Source organism: Corylus avellana, chromosome ca2, assembly GCF_901000735.1.
Source record: "Corylus avellana chromosome ca2, CavTom2PMs-1.0".
Lineage (NCBI taxonomy): Eukaryota > Viridiplantae > Streptophyta > Magnoliopsida > Fagales > Betulaceae > Corylus > Corylus avellana.
The window spans coordinates 41,024,849-41,039,054 of NC_081542.1; the positions used below are offsets into that span (position 1 = coordinate 41,024,849).

General features: G+C 36.6%; 3 protein-coding genes across 3 annotated transcripts; all 3 read left to right on the forward strand.

Moving 5' to 3' along the window:
- Positions 1-360: 360 nt before the first annotated feature.
- On the forward strand, positions 361-2,821 carry LOC132169798 (trans-resveratrol di-O-methyltransferase-like; the record flags this gene model as incomplete). The annotated part of the gene is made up of 3 exons (XM_059580764.1): positions 361-688; positions 1,026-1,417; positions 2,486-2,821. Coding segments are annotated over 3 exons (1,023 nt in total), but the record flags the coding sequence as incomplete, so codon positions are not given.
- Positions 2,822-4,024: 1,203 nt separating this feature from the next.
- On the forward strand, positions 4,025-4,942 carry LOC132171978 (uncharacterized). Its single transcript, XM_059583399.1, has one exon. It carries the CDS (start codon positions 4,025-4,027, stop codon positions 4,718-4,720), a length of 696 nt encoding a protein of 231 aa, XP_059439382.1. The 3' UTR covers positions 4,721-4,942.
- A 7,295-nt stretch (positions 4,943-12,237) lies between these two features.
- On the forward strand, positions 12,238-12,933 carry LOC132169800 (uncharacterized). Its single transcript, XM_059580765.1, has one exon. The coding sequence runs from the start codon at positions 12,238-12,240 to the stop codon at positions 12,931-12,933; it is 696 nt and encodes a 231-aa protein (XP_059436748.1).
- The last annotated feature ends 1,273 nt before the right edge of the window (positions 12,934-14,206 follow it).

Genomic DNA, 14,206 nt, shown 5'->3' on the forward strand with positions numbered 1-14,206 from the left:
ATAACACTTCCAGAATAAAAAAAGTAAGCAGATTCTTACACCCTAAAACACAAAAATCTATACTTTGCAGTTCATGACCACCCACGAAATGATAAAAAATAAAAAAATAAAAAAAATAAATGCAAAACTCTACTTCTCTCCCAGTTGTGTTCACCATCAGTCTCCTAGCAGCAACTTGTATTCATATATATATATATATATAGATATATATGAAGGCTTTATTATTGAGTTCTTCTTCTACTAACTATTTCTTCTTATTTTCTTGGTGTGTATATAAGCTCAGAGCGCCAACATGCAAGTGGCCACAGAGCAGGGTAAAGGAAAATTTTTTTTAAAAAAATCGTTGGGGGTGCCAAACACCAACGTGGCTCCGCCACTGGTTCCATGTCACTGAAATGTGCAGTTCAGTTAGGCATACCAGACATAGTCCACAGCCATGGGGAACCTATTACTCTCCATGGCTTGGTCTCTGCGCTTCAGATTCACCCCACAAAAGCTGGTTTTGTGCACCGCCTCATGCGCTTGCTTGCTCACTGCGGCTTCTTCGCTACCACAAGAGTCAACAAAAAACAAGAAGAAGAAGAAGATGAAGAAGAAGCGTATGATCTCACACCTTCATCGAGGATCCTCCTCAAAGATAATGTCACCGGCTTTTCACCGTTTGTTTTGGCTATGCTTGAGCCTGTTAGAAATAGGTCTTGGGCCTAACTCAACCCAAAAGCTAGCTCTAGAATTGAGGTTTTCCCTCACTCTTATAAATGGCTAATCTCCTTAATACCTAGGCAATGTGGGACTTCCAACACGCCCCCTCACGTGTGGCGGGAGGACATCCAAACCAACACGTGCGACAATGGGTGACGGTGGGCCACAGCCAATTAGGCTAGGCTCTGATACCATATTAGAAATGGGTTTTTGGCCTAACTCAACCCAAAAGCTAGCTCTAGAGTTGAGGTTTCCCCTCACTCTTATAAATGGCTAATCTCCTTAATACCCAGGCAATGTGGGACTTCCAACAGAACCAGCTCTGATAAATCCATGGCAATTCTTGGGAAACTGGTTCCGAGAAGACAAGGTCACAGCATTTGAGAGTGCACATGGGATGGGATTGTGGGAGTATGGAAACCAAAATCCTGGATTCAATAATCTTTTCAATGAGGCAATGGCGAGTGACTCTGGAATGATGAACTTGGTTGTAAGAGACTGCAAGGCAGTTTTTGAGGGGTTGGATACGTTGATTGATGTTGGGGGTGGTACTGGAACATGCTCCAGGATCATTTCTGAGGCATTCCCTCACTTGAAATGCACAGTGCTTGATCTTCGACATGTTGTAGCTAATTTGACAGACAGTTTGAAGTTGAATTATGTTGGAGGTGATATGTTTCGGTCTATCCCTCCGACAGATCGCATTCTACTTAAGGTATGCATTAATTTTATTTTATTTTTTGGATGAATGAATTTTATTATCCAACTGATATAGAATTCTTCACACCCCAGCAAAACTTGCCAGAACCCCTTATGCCAAAAGGTTACCAAAAAAAAAAGGGAAAGGGAAAAGGCCATAAAACCAGCAAAACAAAAGCACCCAAAAAAACCCTCTAAAAGCAAAGCAACAGAGTAGCAGCCATCCTATACAATTTTGCTACTTCTAGCTAAGCAACTGAAAACTCAGACAATACACCAAGACTAGTCAGACAGGCAAAACACTAGATAGAAATCACTTATCCGTAATATCTACAATTCCTTCTCTGGACTGGCAGCAGCTTTTCAACAGCAGCATTTTCTACGCAGCACTAGCCCAGCAGCATACAGCCACAAGAACTCCACCAAGTCACCAGCAACACAACCAACCAGACAGGGAAGACTAAAAACCACCGCAAGAATCAGGAGAGATTTTTGTACCAGAATAGTGACAGGGATTTCCCAACCAGCACAGAGCCATATTTTTTCTGTTACACTTGAAGTTCCCCTTTCACATAATTCTAGTTCTAACCTCCCAACACATTTTCAGAAGCATTCTTTCCTCCGAGATAAGTTGATTACCAAACTTCACAACATTTCTTTGCCTCAACATATTATAAATAGCAGAACCCCATGCTAGTTTGCAAATCACAGCTCCAAGACTTTTCCCACTCCATTCCCTCACTCCCTTGTTCATATCATCCCACTCGATAGGAATATGTGGTTGATTGCACTTTTGGATAACATAAAATTTGGCAGGTTTCTTGGATTCCCTTCTATAGCTTGATCTGCAAATGTCCTTCATGAGCAACATAAAATTTAGTACTATACGCTGCTTTTATCCTCATATTATGCACAAGTTGCTAGTCAGGTTCAAACTTCGGTAAACTGTGTATGCTATTTAATACAATGAGGAAGGACACAATCCTAGAGGATGATTATACTGTTGGTTGTGTTCTTTATGGTTGGATTAATAAATTACATAATGTTTTCATTTTTCTTGATGGTGATAATGACTAATTTGCAGTTGGTTTTACACTCGATTAGCGATGAGGATTGCGTGAAGGTACTGAAAAAATGCCGAGAAGCAATACTAAACAAAGAAAAAGGGGGAAAGGTGATCATCATAGATATAGTGATTAATGATATCAAAGATGAGCACGAAATAACCGAAACAAAGCTCTTTTTTGACGTGATGATGATGGCTATGGTCACTGGAAGAGAGAGATGCGAGAAGGAATGGGAAAAGCTCTTCTTGGAGGCTGGTTTCAGTCGCTACAAGATAACACCCATGTTTGGTTTAAGGTCCCTTATTGAGGTTTATCCTTAGGACCTTAGCAACAACTATGTATTGTCCTAAGATTTGTATGACAGTAGAATAATCATGTACTGTGAGCTTGAATGCTGTATGGATGACTAATGGGTTAAAAGAGTTTTCAAATTTAGTATAATAATGAATATATCTATGTTCATGGTTTGGGAATATTTTAAAGAGACTTGGAGGAAGAGAAATTAAAGTAGGCATTTATAATGCCCAACTCATACCAAGCTATTGCTTAAAGCAAGCAAAGCTTGAGTGTATGCTCTTTCGCATGGGGCACACACACGTTGAAACTAACAATTATGATCTAACTTTTATAATTAAGAGTAATGCTATAAACTACATTTTTATCATATAATTATCTCACAATGTTGATGTGTTAGTCCCACCTAACCCTTGGATCAGTCATTATTAAAAAAAAAAAAAAAAATCCAAAAGTTGGTTAGGATTGCCATATTAGCATTGTGGGATAAAAATGTGATATCTAGCATTACTCAATAATTAAATAATCGTTGTGCATTTTTAAAATTTGTGTCTCTCTCTCCTTGCTAGAATAGAAATTCTAAGTGTGTTATGGTTTAGTTTCGTTTTGCACAAAACACATACCATTATACCATTATATCTAAGAGGAGTATTTGTTGTAACCTAGTACACACCAATTGATCAAAATTGGTAGGGACAAATAACTTCTTAAAGAAAACGATTATGTAATGCATCTTAGGAGCATTTAATTTTTTTGTTTTAGATTTATGCACTAACATAATGATGGGTCAGCCAGGGAATTGAAGTAGATCTAATGGAAACCCATCACAACATTCTCATCAATTAGATAACAAAACAGAATAGACAAAAAATCCAGGTAGGTGGAGTTATTTTTAATTTCAAATTGCTGCCTGATGATAACATTTATAATCAGTAATTGAAAAGTCGTTCGGTCACAGTTGGTCATGTTCACAGCTTATGTTCATACACATTAGGTATCTACATTCTAGAGGGCGGCGTTAGAAAATGAACACATAAAATTTTCTTTAGTTCACATTAATAATTCAACTTTGTTAATAATTACACGTCTAAAACTTTACGCAAAGGCAACAAATGAGAGCCTCAACTACAACATTTCGGATGCATATTAAGTTTTATATGACTAATTGCCAAGTCAGAGTTATGTGGTAGCTGCCATTAGCTACTCCAATATGACTACTAGACTCTAATATTTCTATGAATCTGCATGAAGGAAAAAAAATTATGGCTTTCCAAAAGGAGTACCTTGATTTGGTGTTGGTCCCAAGTGGACTGCTCATAATGTTTGCTTATCATCTCTTCCTCCTCTACAGATACCTTAATTGTCCGCACACCACGGTGATGGGTTTTGAGAACAATGACAAAATAGCTTGGGTGGAAAGAATTATGCAGATTGATAAACGGGACGTTGGAGTAGCTCTATCTGTCATATCATCAAACACATCAGCTGCAACTTTCTTGGCATCAGTCTCTTTAACGCTCTGCTCTCTCATTGGTGCTTGGATTGCAAACTCCTCCAAAGAATTTCTGCAGAGTGAATTAATCTACGGAGACACAAGGCCATCCACCATGTCTATCAAGTACATAAGCCTCCTAACCTGCTTCCTCCTCGCTTTTTCATGCTTTGTTCAGTCAGCAAGGAGCTTCGTCCATGCAAACTATCTGATAAGCACCCCAGATAGCAACATACCTGCGCAGAATGTAGAAGTGGCAGTTATAAGGGGTGGTGATTTTTGGTCACTCGGGCTTAGAGCACTTTATTTTGCTCTGGATTTGCTGCTATGGTTTTTTGGGCCGATACCCATGTTTGTTTCCTCCATTGTTATGGTTATAGTCCTCCATTATCTTGACACAAACACAACTCTGTTGCATCAGCATAGGTCTCCAGGGAACAAGATGGTCAAAAGTGTGGCTGACTGAATATCCATGGCATTCGTGGCCCTTTACCATCATGGTGTGTAATGCCAAATTATGCTTGTGCATAATATGAACCAAATTCTTGATTGGTAAATGCAAATTGTTTTTTTTTCTTTGACTTTTTTGTAATTAAAGAGAAAATCCTCATCTTAACTTGTTTTCCTGCTACATATGAACAATACTATGTCTCACCCTCGGTTGTTATCTTGGTTTTGATTTGACTGTAGTTATTTAACATCTCTGCTCCAAAATCTGGATTTGCATCAGGTTTTATAGAATATAAGATATGGTTCCATAATGAGTATATATTTCTTATAGGATAATTTATTGATTATAATCAAATTTGATGTGTTAAACAAGCCACATGTAGTAGATGACAAATCGTTAACTTTGACGATAAAATGACAAAGAGATCTAACGTGTACAAAGCTTGAAGACCTTATTCTTGAATTGAAAACCTAATGACTAAATCCAAATCAGGGGCTAAATATGATTTTTTTTTCCTAAAAGAATTATTTGATGATCACCATACTTATCTTTAGTTTTACCTACCCTAATTGTGTTACAAATAGGAATAAATTTCATTAAAGAATAAAAGCAAGAGATATAGTCATTTCGAGCTCTTTTCAAATAGTGGACGTAAGTGTCTAATATCGAACCACCCGTAAATCTCTTCGTGTTATTTTCGCATTTCTTCTGCAATTTACATTTTATTAAGAGAAGTTTATCCGAGAGAACGCAGCATCATGATCTTCAATTCCTAATTCCATGCAAATCAGGATGTGAAGATTGTGTCAACATCACGTTTGATGGATACTTTTACAAGGCTTTTGGTAAATGAGGTTTAGGTGGGATGAAACTTCTGTATAAAATGAGATGAAGGTAACATTGGAAAATGACATGAACCTTCTGATGAAACCACACCTTACGACTATGATGCACCAAAGACGTGGATAAGTCATGTTTATGGATCAATATCAATTTGACCCCACAAGCATTTGAGTTGCCAAGGAAATTGGGTTACTGGGGAAGAATTTTGAAGCCATCGGCAGCTTTTTATTAATATGTACACGCAACACAGCTAGTATTTGGAAACATGTAACTCATAATTAAAGGCCCCATTTTGGCCCATTGCCCCCCTATGTTGATGTTGCTTCTTAAATATTCCTTTTCTTCTCCCAATATTTTGTTGGAAGGTGATGCTTCTCAAGTTATCACGGCTATCAACAATGCCAACCATTGTGCTGATTGGCCCATTGCCCCTATTGTGAATCATATTATCTACAATCTTTCTTCCTAATTTTGTGTTTGATCCTGCACTTGATATTAAATGAGATATTAAACGACTAAGGAGGTCGATAAGCCAATCTAATCCGAATAATGCGATTGATTTATGTCCTGATCAACCTGATATAAATTTTCAGTTCCAAAAACAAAATATTGGGGTTGTAATTGAAGCGAGTCAAGCATGTATCACTTAATAATTAAACGGGTTTCTACAGTCATGAATCAAGTTTAATGAACGGTTTGTCAATCTGACTTATTTATTTACAGCCCTAAACCCTAAGTCTTAAGCCCAGCCATCAGGGTGTGTTTGTTAAAGGGTTTTGATCTGATACTGTAGCAAAAATTGATTGATGTAAAAAAAATAAAAAAATAAGGATATAATTTTTATTTTTATTTTTATTTTTTGAAAAAATGAAAAAGTAAAAATGTTTGATATGGAAAAATGAAAATATTTTGTTTTGTAGTGATTTTTTTTTATTTGAATAATAATAAAAAGTAATTTATGTGATATAAAAAGTAAGAGAATGTTGAAAAAACGAAAAGGTGAGATGAATAATATTTAACCAAAATCGTTTAGCAAACGGGGCCTCAGTGTTCGCCAGTGAACTAAAACACCCACACTAAGCAGTGACAGGTTATCACATGCAGGGGTGGAACCAAATCAAACATATCAACTTAGCCAAAAAAAAAAAAATCGAACCATCAAAGTAATTATTCGAAAATTGCCAAGGCATTAATAAAATATATATATATATATATATATATATATATATATATATATATATAACTTTTATAAAAAATTTAAGAATCTTTAGAGTTGCCAATGACCACCCAATTCTAAGGATAGGTCCCCAAGCACATGCCCTACTAATAAATGCCAAATGGTACGTTAAGTTATCCTATGAAGCCAGCATTTCAACAAAAATGTATACCATATTGTATTTATCACAATGTTATACAAAAAGAAGCTTAATTTTATATGCCACCCATGTGCTCACCCACACCCATTATTTCAATTTTCAACTGCATATTAAATTTGACAACAGCTCCACCACTTGTGAAAGATGAGGCTCCATGCAAGTACAGCTCCAGCTTCAATTTTGCTCAGAAAAGTGGGGAAAAAAAGGGACCAGCTTGAAGTTTTGTGTCAACCATACATATATAGAGTTCAATTCAAGTTGGGCCTTATCCTTAAGCAAGAGGCCAATTGCAATTGAAGGTCTACATGGATGAGAGTACTACCGGTAGCCATTTTTATTTATTTATTTTTAAAAAAATATAAGGAATGAAACTACTTTTTGCTTTCATATTTAAATAAACAACACAATAACTTTCTTTATATTTTTTTATATATCATTTAAATATTCTTTTAATTAAATGATAGGGGAAAGAGAAAAAGAAGAGGAACATTTAAATATTGTTTCAAATAAATATTATAGGAAAGATAAGGTTTTTTTTATATATATTAAAATAATGTTAAGGAAATCAAGGGTAGCACTTTTGCTTCGTTTGGTATTCCTTTGGTTTGGGAAACAACAAGGAAGTTTGTTTCAAGTGATTTTTTTAAGAGTTTTTCTTACATTTAGAGAAATAAATGATGTGACAATTCTACATGGGTGTGACCATGGTAGCACACGTCCGTTGGAAACTACTCAAGAAAGGCTTAGACGGCAAGAATCGCATGCGCTCCCTCAAGACCAATTAAGCCATAGCTTGACACAGCTCCACTAAGACATTAATAGTTCCTAAGTCGGCTAATACTAATCAGGTTTGTATGAATAATTCTCCATTACAGAGATTCGAACTCACGCCCTAATACATTTCCAACCTTATAGGAATTTTCTTACCACTAGCTAAAACTTTCTTTTCTTTTTTCAGCTCAAGCCACAAAACGGAAGGGAAAAACTAGAAAAAAATAATAATAATAAAATACAAATATGCAATGCAAAATTGGGCCAGAAGTAATGAAATCTTTAAGATGAAGATCATTGTTATCATCCTTATCATATATTTCCTAACCCAAAATGAACACTCTGAAATCCTTTACTAGGACCCATTTCTTAAGTGTGTAAAACCTTGCTTTTGGGGAAAAAATGATGTTGACCCACAAAATAAAAAACTCATCAAGGGTAGGTGAGGTCCCCATTAATTTATATATTCATGGTCATAGGCATATGCCTAATCTTGTGAAGCCTCAATTGTGGGCCTTGCACGCCACAATATTTAAGTTACATGGTACTATATTTCCTACCAATCCATGGAAGTCAACTTTTTTTTGGTGTTGGGGGGGGGCCGCCTTCTGAGGGAAGATTAGCTGCAGAAGCAATACTTCTTTAGGCTGTCTCAGTTAATGTTGTTCCTCTGGATTTATTTGATCAATCTTATAAATACAAAGTGTATTCTCATAATAATTACAGTTTAAAATTCTAAAACTTCTTCTGCTTCATTACATTAACCATGGTTCTGCATTTAATATTACAATAGTGATTTTCTATTTTTATTAGCTTAAACTTGGAAAAAATATAAAAAAGTCCCCCAAACTACCAACCGTTTTTTATTTAGCTCCCTAATGTTCCAAAAGTGATAAAATAGCCCCCCCAAACTACCAAATAGTTGCAATTTGGTCATTCTATTAGTCATTACCGTCAAATAGGATGAAAAATTCAAAACTACGTCGTTTTGGTAAGATTAAGTTACTAATTAAAATGCCATTTTGAAAAAAAAAAAAAAAAAAAAAAATTAAACAAGCAAGCAAAACGGCATTGTTTTGCTTTAAATTAGGTTTCCTTATCCTTACCAAAACGGCACAAACTACGAGCCGTTTTCGATTTAGCCCCCTAATGTTTTCAAAGTGATAAAATAGCCCCACAAACTATCAAACAGTTGCAATTTGGCCACTCTATTAGTCATTACCGTCAAATAGGATGGAAAATTCAAAACTATGTCGTTTTGGTAAGGTTAAGTTACTAAAATGCCATTTTGAAAAGAAAAAAAAATTAAAATAAGCAAGCAAAACGCCGCCGTTTTGCTTTAAATTAGGTTTCCTTATCCTTACCAAAACGGCGCAAACTACCAACCGTTTTCGATTTAGCCCTATAATATTCTAAAAGTGATAAAATAGACCCCCAAACTACCAAACAATTGTAATTTAGCCACTCCGTTAGTCATTACCGTCAAATAGGATGGAAAATTCAAAACTACGTCATTTTGGTAAGGTTAAGTTACTAAAATGCCATTTTGAGGAAAAAAAAAATTTAAACAAGCAAGCAAAACAGTGCGGTTTTGCTTTAAATTAGGTTTCCTTATCCTTACCAAAATGGCGCCGTTTTGGTTAGTTGTAGGAATTAAAACAAAACCGTTCAGCAACTCTTCTCCCCCACGACAACCTGCAATTTTTTTAAGGTTCTCTACTCAACCCATTAAACTCAAACTACTCAACCACCATGCGAAAGCATAAAACCTTCTCATTGCCCCCTAAAAAATTGTAGGTTGTCGTGAGGGGATTGCTCTCTGTTTTCTCTATGGGGGTTGGGGAGAGAGGGGATTGCTCTCTGTTTTCTCTCTCTTTTTTCTCACATTTCGCTTTCTTTCTTTCTTTCTCTGTTCCTTCTTTTTCTTTTTCCTGTTTTGGGATTCTTTTTGTTTTCTGGCTTTCTTTTCGTCTCAAACAGGTCACACCTCCTAAATTCTCCATGTATGGTTTTTCCACTTGCTCAATGCTCTGTTTTGTGATGTTTCATTGCAGAGCACCCCAATGGCCATGGCCATTGGTAACAAAAACGGTGTCGTTGTTAGTAATGAAGTGAATATGAATCAGAAATGACATGGGTTTCTTTCTTTAATCCTCTTCTTGGCCTCCTGCATATTTAGAAATAATATAAAGAAAATGGTTTTTGTGGTGTGAGCATACATCCCCACAAAGAAAATTATTTATGTTAAAATAAACTTTAGAATACTAGAGTATATAGGGGTAAACTAAATATTGTATTTCTGTGTATTTAGAACTGTATACAATGACGCCTATTTATAGTTGAATAAGGCCAGACAGAATAGGAAATACAATCACAGAATTAATGTACAATATTACAAAATAATATCAATGTATATACAGGGAAAATATATCAAATCAGCAATTATGGTGATTATCAGAATATAATCAGAATATATTCTGATTATATTCTAACATCCCCCCTCAAACTCAAGGTGGTAATGTAGATGCCAACTTGAGTTTGGAAACATGATCACGGAACCGTCCAGGTGGATGTACTTTGGTGAACACATCAGCCAACTGATCAGCGGAAGCAATGGGACAAAGACGGAGAGTTCCCTGCAAAAGATGATGGTGCACAAAATGACAGTCGATCTGAATGTGTTTAGTACGTTCATGAAACACATCATTATGCGCAATTTGAATTGCACTTCGATTGTCACAAAAGATAGGAGAACTGGAGGTCTAAGAAACACCCATATCATATAGGAGCCAACAAAGCCAGAGGAGCTCAGAGGTGGTGTCAACAAGAGCACGATACTCAGCTTCGGTGCTAGAGCGGGCAACAACAGATTGTTTCTTGCTACGCCAAGAGATGAGAGAATCACCAAGTAAGAAACAATAACCCGTGGTGGAACGACGATCAGTGGAATCACCTGCCCAATTAGCATCTGAATAGACATGTAAGTCTAATGATGAGTGAGAAGAGAAATGCAAACCATGAAACAAGGTGCCCTTCACGTAGTGAAGGATGCGAAGAACAACCGCATAATGAGCTGAGCGTGGCGCTGTCATAAACTGACTAACAAGGTGGACTGCATAGGCAAGATCCGGTCATGTCACAGTAAGATAGATGAGACTACCAACTAACTGTCGATAGAGAGTGGCATCAGAAAGTAGCTCACCATCAGTGGCACGAAGTTTGACATTTGTCTCTAGAGGGCTATCAACAATTTTGCAATCAATAAGGCCAGCTCGTGAGAGGAGATCTGAAGCATACTTGGCTTGAGAGAGATAGTAACCATTTGGATCAGAAGACACTTCCAATCCAAGAAAGTAACTGAGAAAACCCAAATCCTTCATCTCAAATTGTTGGCTCAAAAACTGTTGAAGGTTATGAATACCAACAGTATCATCTCCAGTAATAATCATATCATCAACATATAGTAAGAGGAGAATGAGACCAGGATCAGATCGCCGGATAAAAAGAGTAGAGTCATATGGGCTAGAAACAAACCCAATCTGCGCAATAGTGGAACTGAATTTGGCAAACCAAGCCCGTGGAGCCTGTTTCAGACCGTATACTGCCCGGCGAAGTCGGCAAACCTTGTGTGGCAGATGATCGTACCTAGGAGGAGGCTGCATATGAACTTCTTCACTAAGATCACCATTGAGAAATGCGTTTTTCACATCCATTTGAAAAAGATCCCAACGACGCACAGAAGCCACAGCAAGGAGTGATCGAACAGAAGTAAGGCGAGCCACTGGTGCAAAAGTCTCCTCATAATCAATACCATACTCTTGATTGAACCCTTTTGCCACAAGACGTGCCTTGTATCGCTCAATAGACCCATCCGATTTTGTCTTAATTTTGTATACCCAGTCGCACCCTACCGCAGTTTTGCCTGGAGGTAAATCAACTAAGTCCCAAGTATGGGTTTTGGAAAGGGCATTAAGTTCTTCAGACATAGCATTCTGCCAAAGAGGGTTAGGATGAGCCTCACGGAAGGAGTGAGGTTCATGGAGAGTAGCAAGAGCAGAATAACAGTGATAATCATGAAGATGGGAAAGAAGAGATGTTACCCGAGTAGAACGACGAGGTAGGTGGAGTTATTTTTAATTTCAAATTGCTGCCAGATGATAACATTTATAATCAATAATTCAAGTCGTTCGGTCACAGTTGGTCACGTTCACAGCTTATGTTCATACACATTAGGTATCTACATTCTAGAGGGCGGCGTTAGAAAACGAACACATAAAATTTTCTTTAGTTCACATTAATAATTCAACTTTGTTAATAATTACACGTCTAAAACTTTACGCAAAGGCAAAAAATGAGAGCCTCAACTACAACATTTCGGATGCATATTAAGTTTTATACGACTAATTGCCAAGTCAGAGTTATGTGGTAGCTGCCATTAGCTACTCCAATATGACTACTAGCCTAGTCAAAGTTAAATGGTAACAAAAAATATAGTTTAAAGACTCCAATATTTCTATGAATCTGCATGAAGGAAAGAAAATTATGGCTTTCCAAAAGGAGTACCTTGATTTGGTGTTGGTCCCTTGTGGACTGCTCATAATGTTTGCTTATCATCTCTTCCTCCTCTACAGATACCTTAATTGTCCGCACACCACGGTGATGGGTTTTGAGAACAATGACAAAATAGCTTGGGTGGAAAGAATTATGCAGATTGATAAACGGGACGTTGGAGTAGCTCTATCTGTCATATCATCAAACACATCAGCTGCAACTTTCTTGGCATCAGTCTCTTTAACGCTCTGCTCTCTCATTGGTGCTTGGATTGCAAACTCCTCTAAAGAATTTCTGCAGAGTGAATTAATCTACGGAGACACAAGGCCATCCACCATGTCTATCAAGTACATAAGCCTCCTAACCTGCTTCCTCCTCGCTTTTTCATGCTTTGTTCAGTCAGCAAGGAGCTTCGTCCATGCAAACTATCTGATAAGCACCCCAGATAGCAACATACCTGCGCAGAATGTGGAAGTGGCAGTTATAAGGGGTGGTGATTTTTGGTCACTCGGGCTTAGAGCACTTTATTTTGCTCTGGATTTGCTGCTATGGTTTTTTGGGCCGATACCCATGTTTGTTTCCTCCATTGTTATGGTTATAGTCCTCCATTATCTTGACACAAACACAACTCTGTTGCATCAGCATAGGTCCCCAGGGAACAAGATGGTCAAAAGCGTGGCTGACTGAATATCCATGGCATTCGTGGCCCTTTACCATCATGGTGTGCAATGCCAAATTATGCTTGTGCATAAAATGAACCAAATTCTTGATTGGTAAATGCAAATTGTTTTTTTTTTCTCTGATTTTTTTGCAATTAAAGAGAAAATCCTCATCTTAACTTGTTTTCCTGCTATATATGAACAATACTATGTCTCACCCTCGGCTGTTGTCATGGTTTTGATTTGACGGTAGTTATTTAACATCTCTGCTCCAAAATCCAGATTTGCATCAGGATTTTTAGAATATAAGAATTGGTTCCATAATGCGTATATATTTCTTGTAGGATAATTTATTGATTACAATCAAATTTGATATGTTAAACAAGTCATATTTAGTAGTTGACAAATCGTTAACTTTGACGCTAAAATGACAAAGAGACCTTACGTGTACAAAACTTGAAGACCTTGTTCTTGAATTGAAAACCTAATGACAAAATCCAAATCAAGGGCTAAATATGATTTTTTTCCTAAAAGAATTATTTGATGATCACCATACTTATCTTTAGTTTTACCTACACTAATTGTGTTACAAATAGGAATAAATTTTATTAAAGAATAAAAGTAAGAGATATAGTCATTTCGAGCTATTCTCAAATAGTGGACGTAAGCGTCTAATACCGAACCACCAGTAAATCTTCGTATTATTTTCGTTTTTCTTCTGCAATTTACATTTTATTAAGAGAAGTTTATCTGAGGGAATGCAGCATCATGATCTTCCAATTAGCAATCCTAGTGTTCACGTACTAAAAACCCTAATTTAATTCATACTATACAATTTAGGGTTTATGTCCATACTATAAACAATAGTGAAATCAAAGCTTTAAACCCATTTATCTATAAACCCCGATCTTAAATCAAGCATAGAAATCCACTACACACAAAAGCCCCTAGTTAATTTTAAGAATTTAGCTTCTTACTAAAATTCTCCCAAATTCGGACCTAATCAAAAATTCCCTAAATCATTATGATTTGAAACTTGAAATTCAATGAGTGGAACAAAAACACAGAGAAACTAGAGATTTCTCAATGGCATTAGTTATAAAAACCCATCAAAATAAAACCCATCAAAAATTCTCATACGTCCATACCAAATCAAGAACAAGAAATCCTCACAGAGAAAAGATCCAAGATTTACATGCATATATAAAGAAAATAACAACAAAAAACGCATAAATTTTCAAGTAGTAATAGAAATTTCCAAGTTTCCAAGCCGACAGCTAATCTACGAAGGAAAAAAAAAA